Source organism: Aspergillus pseudoviridinutans (genome assembly GCF_018340605.1).
Source record: "Aspergillus pseudoviridinutans IFM 55266 DNA, scaffold_2, whole genome shotgun sequence".
Taxonomy (NCBI): domain Eukaryota; kingdom Fungi; phylum Ascomycota; class Eurotiomycetes; order Eurotiales; family Aspergillaceae; genus Aspergillus; species Aspergillus pseudoviridinutans.
In genome coordinates this window covers 3,476,183-3,489,554 of record NW_025091282.1, presented here as the reverse complement: position 1 = coordinate 3,489,554, position 13,372 = coordinate 3,476,183, and the positions used below count along the sequence as shown (strand labels likewise).

At 48.4% G+C, this 13,372-nt stretch overlaps 3 protein-coding genes and 3 non-coding genes across 6 annotated transcripts; 4 read left to right on the top strand and 2 right to left on the bottom strand.

Moving 5' to 3' along the window:
* The first annotated feature begins 856 nt into the window (after positions 1 to 856).
* Positions 857 to 928, top strand: Asppvi_003271. The gene has a single exon. It is a non-coding gene; the product is annotated as a tRNA-Glu (tRNA).
* A 93-nt stretch (positions 929 to 1,021) lies between these two features.
* Asppvi_003270 lies at positions 1,022 to 1,093 on the top strand. The gene has a single exon. It is a non-coding gene; the product is annotated as a tRNA-Glu (tRNA).
* Positions 1,094 to 3,921: 2,828 nt separating this feature from the next.
* Asppvi_003269 (uncharacterized protein) lies at positions 3,922 to 5,106 on the top strand (the record flags this gene model as incomplete). Its single annotated transcript, XM_043299236.1, has 4 exons — positions 3,922 to 4,004; positions 4,069 to 4,507; positions 4,571 to 4,765; positions 4,816 to 5,106. 4 exons carry the CDS (start codon positions 3,922 to 3,924, stop codon positions 5,104 to 5,106), a joined length of 1,008 nt encoding a protein of 335 aa, XP_043155171.1.
* A 1,029-nt stretch (positions 5,107 to 6,135) lies between these two features.
* Positions 6,136 to 6,712, top strand: Asppvi_003268 (SEC61-beta family protein; the record flags this gene model as incomplete). Its single annotated transcript, XM_043299235.1, has 3 exons — positions 6,136 to 6,138; positions 6,272 to 6,617; positions 6,678 to 6,712. 3 exons carry the CDS (start codon positions 6,136 to 6,138, stop codon positions 6,710 to 6,712), a joined length of 384 nt encoding a protein of 127 aa, XP_043155170.1.
* Positions 6,713 to 7,440: 728 nt separating this feature from the next.
* Positions 7,441 to 7,512, bottom strand: Asppvi_003267. Its single transcript has one exon. It is a non-coding gene; the product is annotated as a tRNA-Glu (tRNA).
* Positions 7,513 to 8,843: 1,331 nt separating this feature from the next.
* Positions 8,844 to 12,792, bottom strand: Asppvi_003266 (uncharacterized protein; the record flags this gene model as incomplete). Its single annotated transcript, XM_043299234.1, has 9 exons — positions 8,844 to 8,861; positions 8,921 to 9,207; positions 9,258 to 9,687; positions 9,756 to 9,796; positions 10,691 to 11,350; positions 11,408 to 11,859; positions 11,927 to 12,408; positions 12,481 to 12,680; positions 12,744 to 12,792. The coding sequence occupies 9 exons, from the start codon at positions 12,790 to 12,792 to the stop codon at positions 8,844 to 8,846; spliced, it is 2,619 nt and encodes an 872-aa protein (XP_043155169.1).
* Positions 12,793 to 13,372: the final 580 nt, after the last annotated feature.

The window sequence follows — 13,372 nt, the reverse complement described above, 5'->3', positions numbered from 1 at the left end:
CCATACATATAGCCGTTACTGCAGACTGCATATCACTGGAGATCCAACTAATTCTCCGAATTCGCAGACATCATGCTGATCAGCGTTATGCTTCATCTTCAGATAGGAAATACGAGCCACTCGTGACTCCACGATAAGAGCATATTCTCGTAATGAGCATGCCTCAGGACCCTGGACAGCGACGTCCTATCAATCTCATCCTGATGTAGGGCCACAGGGCCACGGGCACATGGCGCCAATTGTGTTGCTAGTGCTCCTTCTTGCTTCAGTTCCTGTTTTCGAAATAGTGGTCTGTGCATTTACGGAGGATGGAAGTAGGTTATCTCTAACAGCTCCAGTTTGAACGTCATCATTGGCGGACGTTGTTTTCGTAGCTCATCCTTATCAATGCAAGATAGATCGACGCGAATGGCGATTGGTTGCGGAAGCAGTGTTTTTGATAAGGCGGCCTTTCGCCCCCGGTCTCCTTAGATAGGTATCATGATAGTGGAGTGGTTGACTGAGTAGTTATGTAAACAGTTAGTAACATCGTTTTGACCTGAGTTGGCAATGCATTACTCAAGACCCGCGATTACCTAGTAGGGTCGAGAAGCGCGATGACCAGCGCAACTTCTATGGGCTAGTGTAAGTTTCCAGTGAGTCTCGACGCAGCGCGGAGCTGGCCGATGCCAATAGACTGGAGGAAGCTAATGTTCGTTCCATCGAGATCTTCTATAATCAGTGAAAGACCCGAGACTCAGATCATGTACCATGGTCAGAACTAGAGCGCTGAATAGAGTAATGCTCGAGTGTGGAGTAGCAACTCGGGGGTGTCATTGTCTTATAAATTCAAAGAAGGCTGAATTATATCAGCCAGTCCGATATGGTGTAACGGCTAACATCGCCGTCTTTCACACGGCAGCTCGGGGTTCGACTCCCCGTATCGGAGCTTAATCTCAAAATTTTTTAATTTTTTGTCTCTCTTTTCTTCCTCAGAGATAGTTGGTTTATATAGTCAAAAGTTTCGCTCCCTTACAAATTGTCCGATATGGTGTAATGGCTAACATCGCCGTCTTTCACACGGCAGCTCGGGGTTCGATTCCCCGTATCGGAGTCACCAAATTCCTTAACTTTTTTATCTCCAATTCTTTTTGTTCTCGCTGCACCTATTACTCTGTTGGTGGCCTTTGACAACACTGTTCAGTTCCTGGACAATATACTTGTCACACTGTCCTTTCTTCTCACCTAGAGCCTGTCTTTTGGTCTGACTCCTGAAGAGGCCCCGCCATCCCTTTACTGTGCGATGAGAAATACAAAAGCGGTGGACGGCTGGGTGACAACCACAGCCACAGCCACCTCGATCCCCAACAAACAGTTAGATATACTTGTGGGTGAGCTGCACTGGGGATGGCTGGCTGTAGGAATATTGTCAGTCTGTGGCTTTTGACTGAGTGGCTCAGTCAACCTTAAATATTAGTATTATCAACTATTATTATCATCAACTGGGCCTCTAGCCCCTGTCCCAAGCCCGGAGAGTCTAGGTGTGAACTCGGAGAGCAGCTCAGTTTGCAGCTTCACTGCACATGATTGTTCTACTGATGGTTCTACGCGAGTACTCAATCGCACGAAGAGACCGGGGATTACTATTGTCCTGAAGAGAGAAAAGTTTTGGATTCCCGTGTCCACAACGAAGAATTGTGCAGGCCTTCTCCGGCCCCCTGTGTCAGGATGTTTAATTAATAACAATAATAATAACGAGCTGACTGAACTGCCACCATCTGGGGGATCGGTAGGGCAAAGGACGCAGGGTGAGGACCGAAAAATGCGTACTTCAATGACGCCATGAAGAACAAAAGAAGATGAATCCTAATGTAATCGATCTTCAAGCAGGTCTAGGCCTCGAGTCGATGCTAGTGGCATCAATTTGCGAATCGCGAAGATTGTGGGAGATGAAAATCGTTATGGCAAGACCGCAGTCTCGCATGATTCGCATCTGCTGTGTAGGGGATATTAATAGTAAAATCGGCATACGGCTTTCCCTTTTCTGCTCGGAATTGGAAGTGATCATCCTCCCTTAATTGTCAACGGAACATACGGATAACGGGGCGTTGATACAGCCTGTCTATGGGTAGTGCTGTGTGGTACTATCCATGACAGATTTTGGAATCATTCATGCAAAACAAACCTGTCAAGTACATAGCATGACTACCTAGAATTATTGTACATAGAAATGTCTTCTGAACCACGGATGGGCATAATTTTTCAAGCCGGTTAAAGCCACAATTCAAAATCTCGCCGAGAGTTCCAAGCCCGTCGTAAGCAGAGGCTAGAATAATAATGGAGCTGTCACTGTCGTTCTACGAGACTACGACAGGCAGAATTTGGATGAGCGGGCCCACCAGAATCGATTAGTTTTCAATTGTAAGCAATTTTGTTTAATTGTTTTGGTACGGCTAGTAGGTTTTTCTCCATATCTCCAGGCACGGAAGACTTGCCATTCGAGGCTGCGATGGAAAATTTGGTCCCCTAGCTACTGTACAGACCTCTTGGCGGTCGCTAGTCGTGAAAGATTAAGAGCGCTCATATTCTTGTCAACGACTCAACGTTCAATTTGGAGGATAATTTAAGCATCGCAAGCTCATCGACTCATAACAACAATGGAGACCTTTGACTATTCTTCCTATCCATGAATGTAGATGAATGACAATAGAATACTCGAAGCATTTAGATAGTTGATAGAATAAAATATTATTAACCATGGCTCCCTGCTCAATTATATGGGAAGTGCCGGTCTGGACTCGTGAACTATCTGCTGAACCCTGGATCAATTCAAGCAATCTCCAACCAGATCGCATTAATATTATTATTATCACTGCTCACTCCATTTCGAACCAACTCAAAAATCATTGTAAAATAATAATCATTCTTTTTCAGCATTCTTCCGTACCACAGTCTGCCAAAACCCACAAATCCACAGGACCACCCGTAAAGTGAGGTACGTACCTAGTTGCCGGAAGACACCTACCACTGGGTACAGGACAGGACTATGTACTGTTATCGTTCAGGCCACACCTTTCTCTCTTCATCTTATTCCACTCTTTGGACAACTTGCGTCGTTCATTGTTTTTTTTTATTTTTTTTTATCACAAGCTTCATAGATCTTGCTCTTCAACCAGCCAATTGCAATTGTCTTTCGTTGATCCTTTCTTTCGTTTCTGTTATACATCCGATACTCCATCCATTCCACGCCCTTTCTCCTTTGCGCGATTTTGTGGCTAGAGGCCAGCCGCACACTCGTGATTCCCTACATGTGCTCAGCCTTAGACTGKTCTCGAAGTGATTGATCGGAGCGACTGTTCCAGTCCCCGCCTGATAGACGACGTTTCACGCGGCTTGGCAACAACACTCTTCTTCTGGGGAGAGAAAACAAGGCCCTTCTTCGTATTCTTCACCACCCAGTCCTTTCGTTCACTCTGTCGACACCTGTCTCTCCCTCCCCTTCATCCAGATCGACGCTCGGCCGAAGGCTTGCCGGGGCTTGCCTGTCCGTATAGACAAACCCTCGGTACTTTCCATAACCAAAACTCCGAACGTGACCTCCTGATTCTGCCAACGTCTTGTCGAACAGTCAGGTCAACAAACCGGCAAAGGCCACCACGACGTCTTTCTATCCTCTCCCTTGACCCTCTTTATTCGTACCATCAACAGTCTCAGGCAGCATCCACGCCGCCGCTAGGTGGTTGAACCGTCATATTGTATCTTGCGACCGAAACTCCGGCGGACTCGAGCTCCGTCACGGAGCACTTCGTCAAAATTTACGCACACAATTCGCGAGCCTCTCTTTTCGGGGGGTCATTCGATCCCTCGTTTAGACGAGGTCCTGGAGGCTTCCGTTCACGAGAGGGCTACACGAATGTGACGCCAAAACCCCCCAAGCGCAAAATGTATATCCCAAATTCGATGTGGACGTGGTCCTTTGTCATCGTCACTTTCATCCAGACTGTCATAACTMTAGCACTAGAATGGTATGTGGGCCCGGATGTCTATAAATCTCCATTACGCTGTTAATGCTAACGCATGGTGGTCTAGTTACATTTTCGCCAACTACCAGAGCCAGCTTAAAAAGGAAGCCGAGGTTGTCACCGCATCAAAAACAATCCCTATTTTCTTAGCGCTCTACAGCTTTGGATTCCTATATGAGTTGGTGCTTGTATACGATGCCTTGCGGATGAAGAACACGATTCAGGTCATTGGTTTATGTCTTTGCAACATTGGACTCTTGATCTACGGGGCAGTGCAGGTTCAGCAGGTGAGGGACGCTGTCTCCATTCTGACCGACAATACGGCTATCAATGTCGACGTATGGGGAGAAACCGAGCCTTTTTTGATCATCATTCCATGCGTCGTGGCAATGGGTACAATTCTCATGATGATGGTTGCATGGAAACTTTATGATGAATTTGCATGGTCGATCTACAAGCATATCAGTGCTGATCTGCGAATGAAGCGTCGCTTTCTCACATACCAGGTTTGTGACTCCTACTCACAGAATGAAGATCAAGAAAAAACGTGAGGATTTACCAATGGCCAGATCTATGTCGCACTTCTCAAATTTGATTTTTTCTTCTTCCTCGGGTTCACGGTGCAGTTCGTCGTTATCGTCACCGATAAAGCCGACATTGAGTTCTCTCTGACCCTAGCTGCTATACCTGTGACGATCTTAATTCTGATTTGCGCGGCGATATTTGTTCGACGTGAGAGCTCAGTCGGAATGATCATCATCATCGTATGTTTCCCGCTTCCGCAACCTATATTGCTGTTTCTGACCATAACTAGCTTCTTTACTTTGCAGCTATGGCCTATTTCCTATTCAAGCTTGTGCGCATGTACCAACCACAGACTTACGCGAACTATCTGCCAGCCCGGCGGTCACTCACATTCTTTGCTGTTATCACGATTGTTCTCATCATCTTGACTATCATCAACGCTTCCATGTGCATGCACAATTTCCACAAGGGTCTGAAACCCCATATCAACAAGAGAAAGTCGAGCAAGGAGGCGGAGAAGACCACCGAGCTGTCCTCGAATGTGGCTGGCGCGATACCCAATCGAATGATGATTGATTGAGCATTGCTGTTTTGCTCCTCACGACGGAATTCAATTGAATTGGGAAAAAAAAGGGAGGGCTGAAAGAAACGAAAGTGCAAATACGCGACTCTTCGCTTCTTTATTCCGTATATTAGAACGGAAACCGCGAGTACGCGGTAGTACTCGATCAATACCTCGCTTACGGGCTCTTTGGGTACTGACAATGGGGCATGTTTTTGGAACCTTCGATATGATACCTTACCTGCGTTTATTAGGCTGCCTGACGACTATTTCGACCTCCTGAAGTTTGGTTGAGCGATTTTTATTCAATCATATTCAGTCACTTCCCGTTTCGTCCCTTACTCTGCTTCCTATTCCTTGATGGCACAATGGCGTTCATTTGATGACTGTTTCTATTCCCCTTCAGGTTCTGGTATATCACGAATGTGCATCTACTCTGGCGTGTATTGTAACTACTTTAAACTCAAATATAACATAGTTATCATATATCAAAAATTTTGAAGTGTTAAACAGAATAAGTCCTAGCTAGCTTTGGTCGATTCTCAGCTCTGGTTCGTCATGAGTGATGATCAGAGCACTACTGCAGATTGGCTTCATTCGAATGGTATGCGACAGCTCTTATTAACACAATGAGAACTACACATTACTACTGAAATCTACGGAGCACCTAGCCACCTCTCATTCATTGATGTTGATTGCCAAAGTCTCAGCTTTTATCAGTTCAGGGGTCAGAAAGTGGAGAGCGGATATGATTGGGTCACATGAAGCTGGGGTAAGTCTAAGGTACCTAAGGTAAAGCACGTAACCATACGTTACCATACCCGACTGGCTGGAAATCGTGATCGTGGCCTCTATTCTGGCAACTCGCGACCTCACCTCACATACCCTCTGCCAGCTAATTCATCTCCCAGTTCGGTTTTCTTCTTTCGCCTGTCACCACAAATTTTTTATTCCTTCTATTAGTCCTTGCTTTATTTCACAGTCTAGTTTTTTTCATCGCCTTCATTGATTTTCTTCTCCTCCCCTTTCCTCATTCAATTGCTCAAGATGGTGAGTTCCTCTTTCGATTGTCGTTCCTTGAGAAGCAGCGCTATGTGCTCTGCGGACGGAAGCTCCAACTGCTCATTTCAAACCGCCACCTACATTGAATCGAAGGTTGACCATAGTCGTGCAACTGTTCCAGGCCTCTGCTCGTGCTGCTTCTCCCTTGACCTCCGGTGCTGAGTCCGGCCCTGACACCAAGTCTTCTGGCGCCGGTGCTGGGGCTTCCGCCACTGGCTCTGTCAACCGTCCTTCTTCTCCTACTCCTCCCGGTGGTCCCAGAGCTGCTTTGCGTCGCCGCGCGGCCGCAGACCACAAGGAATCTCTCCGCAATGCTAGGCCCAGCTCTACCCGTGCCGCTGGTGCGGGTGGTTCCTCCGGTACTATGCTCAAGCTCTACACCGACGAGAGCCCTGGTCTGAGGGTCGACCCTGTTGTCGTTCTAGTGCTCAGCTTGGGTTTCATTTTCTCCGTTGTCGGTCTTCACGGTATGTGTGGTGTGCGTTCCGAAAGCTCAGCCAATGCTCTAATACTCGTTGCTATTGCAGTCATCGCCAAGATCACCCGCAAGTTCTCCTCGTGAGCTGCTGAAATGCGTCATTTCGTCTAGTCCTCGCGATCATGGCTTCTTTGGTCAAATCCTTACATGAATGGAGTCGCCAGATGAGACAGTGGTTAATATGCACCGTCCTCTTCCTGTCAGATGTTAAGAACATTGAGAACTTGGAAGCGAGGATGATAGGCGTGGTCGTATATTCAGTTCCTTCGATGTTTTCCCTTCAATCATATACCCCTTGGTGTCACTTTTCCCTGTACCGGTGCATATCGAAGATTCGAGAGCGGCATGATCTGAAAACAGCATGCCTCCTCGCACAGGCGAGTTGAGAGTGCTTGAGTTCAAACCTATCTGCAGCATAGGTTAATGCCACTATGATATTGCCGTTGGAATCCACAATGACCTCATAAGCGTTTTGAGGGAGAGCTCAGAGAAAATGAATGGAAACATTTGTACATTATTTTATGCTTTTTAGCTGGTGGTGCTTGCAAGTCAGTCAATTATCATGGTCCTGCTAAAGCTCTTTTCCCTATCATTATGGCGTGAACTAGTCAATAGCGCCACATTGGCGTAGCATACAACAGACCTGGGACAGTTACCAGCATGTCGCCGCCAATTTACCTTGACCGATTGCCAGAAACAACCATAAAAAGTTGAAATTGAAAAAGCTCACCGGTCCTCAAAGATGCAATACCCGTACAGCTTGTTATTAAGTCAAGAATGAGCGAGCAAAAATAGCTAAAAAAGATTATGAGCTCCGATACGGGGAGTCGAACCCCGAGCTGCCGTGTGAAAGACGGCGATGTTAGCCGTTACACCATATCGGATGATGTTGAGAATCTTGCTACGATTAGAATTTATGAGCCGGCTATCTTTATTAAGAGCCTCGGTCAATGCTCGCTGCCTACTCTTTTCGACGGATATCAAGATGAAATCTATCACATGAGAAAATGCCATTATACACAACCAATACAGCATACGCATTTCACATCGACCCTTTTTCCTCGCTTGCTCGAACCTACTAGTAAGTCTCCCACTTCGATCAGGGAGCCGATTAGTAATCCAACGCTGTCCACCCACCAGGCAGGCGGTGAGTCACCAAATCCCACCACCATAAAACCACAACAATAAATTTCCCTCTCTCTTCCCTCTCTTCTTTCCCCCCTCAAGCGCCACCCCAACCAATGCTGCGTTTCTTTGCTACACACGACGAGGCGCAAGCCGCGTCCCCTCGCGTGATCCCAGCATCATCGAGGGCCCCGCAAATGAGAAATTCGGAGGAATCTTCACCTTACCCAGTAACCCGCCCTCTGTGCCTCGCGGTCCAGAGGGCCGGTACTGCCCGCGAGGGCCTGGTGTGAAGCACCTGCAATCGGCATCAGAAACATCGGGGCCGGATCCTACTCTGTAGGGTTCGGGTTTCCCCATGGGAGAGTCGTTGCGAAGATTGTGTGTTATGACACTTTAGTGCAATACGCAGCATGCGCCGTCCTTTCCGGCCAGAAATGGTTGGTTTGGGGGGCGTATCATTCGATTCCGATTATTCTGGTTGGGGTGGCGCTTCATCTTTTTTCCCTTTCAGGTCAGTTTGTAATTTTTTATTCCCTTCCTGTCCGTGTGGTTTGGTGGTTTGGGACTGGAAAGAACTTGTTTTGCCCCTGCTAATGAGTTAGGGGTTGGCCTTTTGGGCTTGATAGGGTTGCTGTCGTGTCATGTAGGGGGAAGGCGTAATCTGGACGCTGTTGGTACCCTTGGAGCTTGTGCTAGTAGCACGGATGGAAATGTGGCCTAGTGCTGTATTATGTGGTGTATTGTGGAATGAGAATGGATTCTGGTCTCTCCAAATTGTACACAACTTCGTAGTCACTGAACTGAAAGTAGTCGTGCTCAGGTAGCCCTGTGGCTACTCGATGGTCATAGTAGCTGGCCCTCTCAAGAAATCCGCGAGTCCTTTCATACATACTTACAATTCTGGATCGCCGACCCTCGAGGTGAATTATCGAATGTGATTTCCGTAGTTGTCCTATCCGGCTAATGTTCATGGGATATTTTGAATACCAGGAAAAATAGAAAGAAATGTTCGTTGCCACCGTTATGCTCCCTCTTCATGTCATAGTAACACCCCCTTCGCCTTTCCCGCCTCATTCGCTTGAACCTCTTACTCCTCGTCTCCGATCTATTCGGGGTGAAAGTTAACATCAAGGCATCGGAATCGACGGGTAAGGAAGATCATACCTTAGGAGCGAGATAGAATCTCAGGTGGCCGCTTCCCAGCCCGTACTCAACAAGTAGAGGCACCTCCTGTGATAGGCAGAGAGTAACCTGGCTCGACAGCGATGTAGCCTTGCAGAAGTTGACGAGGTACTTAAGGGAAAAGGTGAGAGCAACAGGCTCGCTAAGGGCAATCGAAACGTTCTGCTCCGGCTTGTCGACGCTGGTGTGTTGACGGATTGTAACCGAGCCACTGCCGATGTCTCCCTGGCATGAGAACTTGACACCTTCCTTTGTAGCCTCAATGACGACTATCACAGGTCAGTAAGAAAATTGCCAATGACAGCATCCCATAACGCACCAGACTCAGAAAGCGCATTCAAATCTCTGCAGATCCGCTGGAATTCTGCCGACGGCATCTCCACCGTGGCGGCATACTCTGTCTCTGGGATGGCCAGGTGCTCTTGGTCAATGTCCATCAACTTGATATCATACTCGCTTATTCGGTCGGTCTCGGCGCTCTCAAACATGAGGTTCACGGCATCAGGCGAGTCGTCCGCCTTGAGTGTGAGGATGTCTTCGTTCTGAGCGGCACGCAGAACCTTGGTCAAGGAAACCAGGTTGATACCAAGGGCAATGTTGCGGTCGCAGCGGTAGGGCGAGAAACCCTCAGCCTTGAGAAGCATGGAAACTAGAGCTACGTGAGAGTTGTCCATGGCCTGAAGGGCGATTCCCGAGTCATTGCAGTCGAAGTTGCAGTCCTGTACGAGATCTTTGATAGCGTCGACGACCTGGACAGGGCGCGAATCAGGTCAGTCATGAAGCCGACAGGCAAACCCGAAATTGAGGGCTCACGTACGCGCTTGAGAAGGCTTGCTTGTTCTAGTCGCGCTTCCAACACTGGGATGACGGTCAGAGGATATTCATTGAAACAATTGGACAAGAACTGCCTACTTTTGATTATGTGTGTCTGGACGTCGAAATCGATATAGACCAAAACGTGATGTGAAAGTGAAGCGGGATGTCAAATGACAATGATTCTGAAGACAATATTGTCAATTGTTAGCTGTTGTAGTGCGAGAAATTTTGAAGGATAGGAGGACTTGCAGGAGAATGGAGGTGTGAAGCTAGAATGGCTCTGGTCAGAGGCTGGAGAGCGAGAGTGAGGTTCTAAAGTGCTGTAAATTCGCGTTCGAGGTTTAGTGGGGAATCAGACGCGTTCACGGGTCGCGCGTCATTATGCGTGGTTGGCCTTGGGCTGATATGAACAATTGTGGTTAGACTCATCCGAGCCTAAGGCAGCAGCATCGTTGCCTTGTCCCCAGAGAATCAGAGAGAGACTTCAAACTTTCTTGTATTCCAAGATTAATCTCAAATTATAACTATTTACAGCTCAATTTATAAATAGGAAATTACTCAGAGGGCGCCAATCTCGTAGACGCAATTGCCTAAAGTCAAAGCCAAGGAGATAGAAGCGTTCAAAAAGCGCAAGACCAACCAAAGACCAGTGGTTAAGTATGCTGTACAGTGGAATGGACACAGAAAAGCATTAATGTAGAGAAGGAACGTAAGAAGGAAGGAAAGCACAGAACACCAGTGACGCCAATCCGCTCTATTTGCAATGGGTATCAGCCTGCAGAGTTGTTTGGTCAATGCTCGCTCACAGTCAGTGTAAAACATGAATGCCGAAGGATATTATATACTCGTTTGCGGACGGAGAATATCCGGATGGGAGGCAAGTCGAGAAAGAGGGAAGGGAAAAGAATGATAGAATGACAGGTGTGGGTCAGATACTCGTGACCCTCTTTGAAGCTGTCGCTCGAGGTCTTTGCTTGATGACCATTTCGAGCTCTTTCAGCATGCTGGTATTCGCGTCCGCTCGTTCGCGTGCAGCAGCCTGTTTCGCCCGGTCTTCCTTGACACGGGCAATGCGCTCTTCCCTCGTCAGAGACGCCCTTTTATTGCGGGACGGGAGAACTATCGATTCGAATATCTCCTCGTCGTCGTCGACACTCTGGATAATGCTCGGATCTGGCTTGATATCGCCATTCAGAGCCCGGAGCGCATCTGCTGGGCTTCCCTCTACCGCGGTGGCACCGCCAAGGCTGGGTGTTGGGGACAATGGTAGCTTCATCCCGCTGGGCGGGCGCGACATATGATCTACCGAGGATCGCTTGTCAATGCTGCTCATCAGAGCAATTTTGCCAGCCTCCCATTCCTGAAGAAGGCCTCTGATGTCCGTTCCAATTGATTCGTATTGGGCAAGAAGGGTTGCTTCGAGTTCTTCCGTGTCGGTAGGCTCTGAAGTGGCAGTGGACAGCTCTCTGATCAGATGCATTTTCGCGTGAAGGGCGCGGATGCCTTGAGTAAGCGTATTGAGCTTTCGAAATTGAGAGCGAAGATTCTCCCTGTTAGGAGAGGCCGTAGGCAGCGGCGAAGGAGGAATCACGTCCCCTTAAGAACAGAGTCAGTGACGGATGGGATAATACTCTACATTGAGGTGAAACTCACGGTCATCTTCATTGAGAATGCTAGCCATCTTGCGGGTATTCACTCCCGTGACTTGGGCAAGATCTCGCATCTGCTCAATAGCCGTGCTCCATCTTACGATGTCGGATCCGCCACCATCGGCGCCCAGGGCTAGGAGACAGCAAAGAATGCTCTTTCTCACGTTGTATAGCCTTCCGAAAAGGGTGCGAAGCGCGCGCAGTGAGTATTGGTCTTCTGTTTCCCGTTCAGCCAAGGCGGCCTCGGCTTCGGTGAGCTCTTCTAGTGAGACATCGTAAATGTCGTGGTACTTGGCGAGATTGTCATTGTCTGTCAGTGGTTGCAATATGTGCTGAGCCTGTAGGTAACGCTGCAACATTGAGTAAAAGCACTCGGACACGGTCCGACGCAGTCTCAGACATCTTCGTGTCTGCGCTTGATCCTCAAGTCTACTTACAGGAGGCAAGGGCGTGCTTCTGGTGCTGGGGTTAGATTTCTCGGCCTTCATAGCGCTTGATAATCCAAGATCGAGTGCCAACTTACATGCGATAACCCCGTGAGACCAGCTCAACCTCCTGTATGAAAACGACCGACGCCGAAGCAGCGGAATCGAATGACTGCGCATTGCTTATGAATACTACAGCCGCATCAACAGCCTGATGCCGCAGGTACTTGAGCCACTGGCGTCTGGCAAAAGCATAGAACAGAACCCCAAGCACTGGGACAAGAACCAGAAGTACACCGACTTTCCGAGGGTTGAATCCGGACCCCGTCCGCGATCGGCTCCAGTGTAACAGCCAGGCGATTGAGAAGGACGTTGATGCTGTGACAACGGCACCCTGCACGCCAAAGGTTGTGGAAAGTGATGGAAGGTCAACGGGATTCGAGTTCGATAGTATGTCTGCGGCTGACGTATACGAGGGTGCACTGTGTTCATTCAACAACTGCGATGCGACGATAACGTATCCAAACTGCTCTAGGAATCTTTCATTGTCACTCCGTCCAACGCGTGAGTTCAGGGCGGTCTATTCAAAAGAAAGCTTATCAGCCAGAGTTCCGGCCGCAGCTGATAGGGTAACATTGGTTGGAGTCCATACTGCACAGGCATTGTAGAGTTTACCCAAGACTGCCCTCTGGCGCGAGGATTTCAGTTCCAGGGGTTTGGGTAGCTTGTTTCGGATGCGCTCTTGGAATTTTGAAGTGCCCCGCGGAGCAAAGTTTGATGCTGTTGAGTCGAAGGGATCATCCTCGCTCTTTGTTTCCTGGACCGGCCAGTCTGGATCGTGTTCACCTTCCCCTGAACGGCCAACGATATCATCATTTACTATGAACCTATGCACGGCTCTCCGCGGAGACATACCTCTCAGATATTCCGCCAACGGCGAGTTCTCATAAACCAGGGCTTCCATGACCTGCAATCATTCCGGGATGTACGTTGGTAGAGGAGAGGGGATCGTGGCGGGACGAAGCGGATAGTAAGGTGGTCGTTGAGGAGCGGCGGATTTTGGAGGTTACATCAACTCAACAAATGCTAAATAAATGTAGAGACTGGTGAGACGAGATCGACGGAAATTATTCGTCGGCCATCTCCACGGCGATCTCACGGCGAGGTGTGCAATGCTTGAGGAGAAGGACGTCAACGATAGCGTAGTTATTCCGTTGGCGGCAAGTGGAGGAGTAAGCAGGAAGGGAGCACGCGACTTTTAGGGAGACAATCAGAGAGCAACTAGCGCATCACATGGATTGTCTATAAAATCAAGCGAAAAAGTAGATAGTTAGTAATTCATGAAATGACTGCCCCGGTCGATATGCAAGGTACAGGAGAGTAAGAGAGCAAGAAGAGAGGGCCACGTTGAAGATCAAGCTGGGTTCATGCGTCTGGGCCTCTCTGGGGATGGAGAGGGCTTTGGCTTTCGTCGAATCGGAGTTCTCATACCACGAGGCCGTTTGGCTTTAACTTGCTAGTCCTCTGTAGCATAATGCTGACCC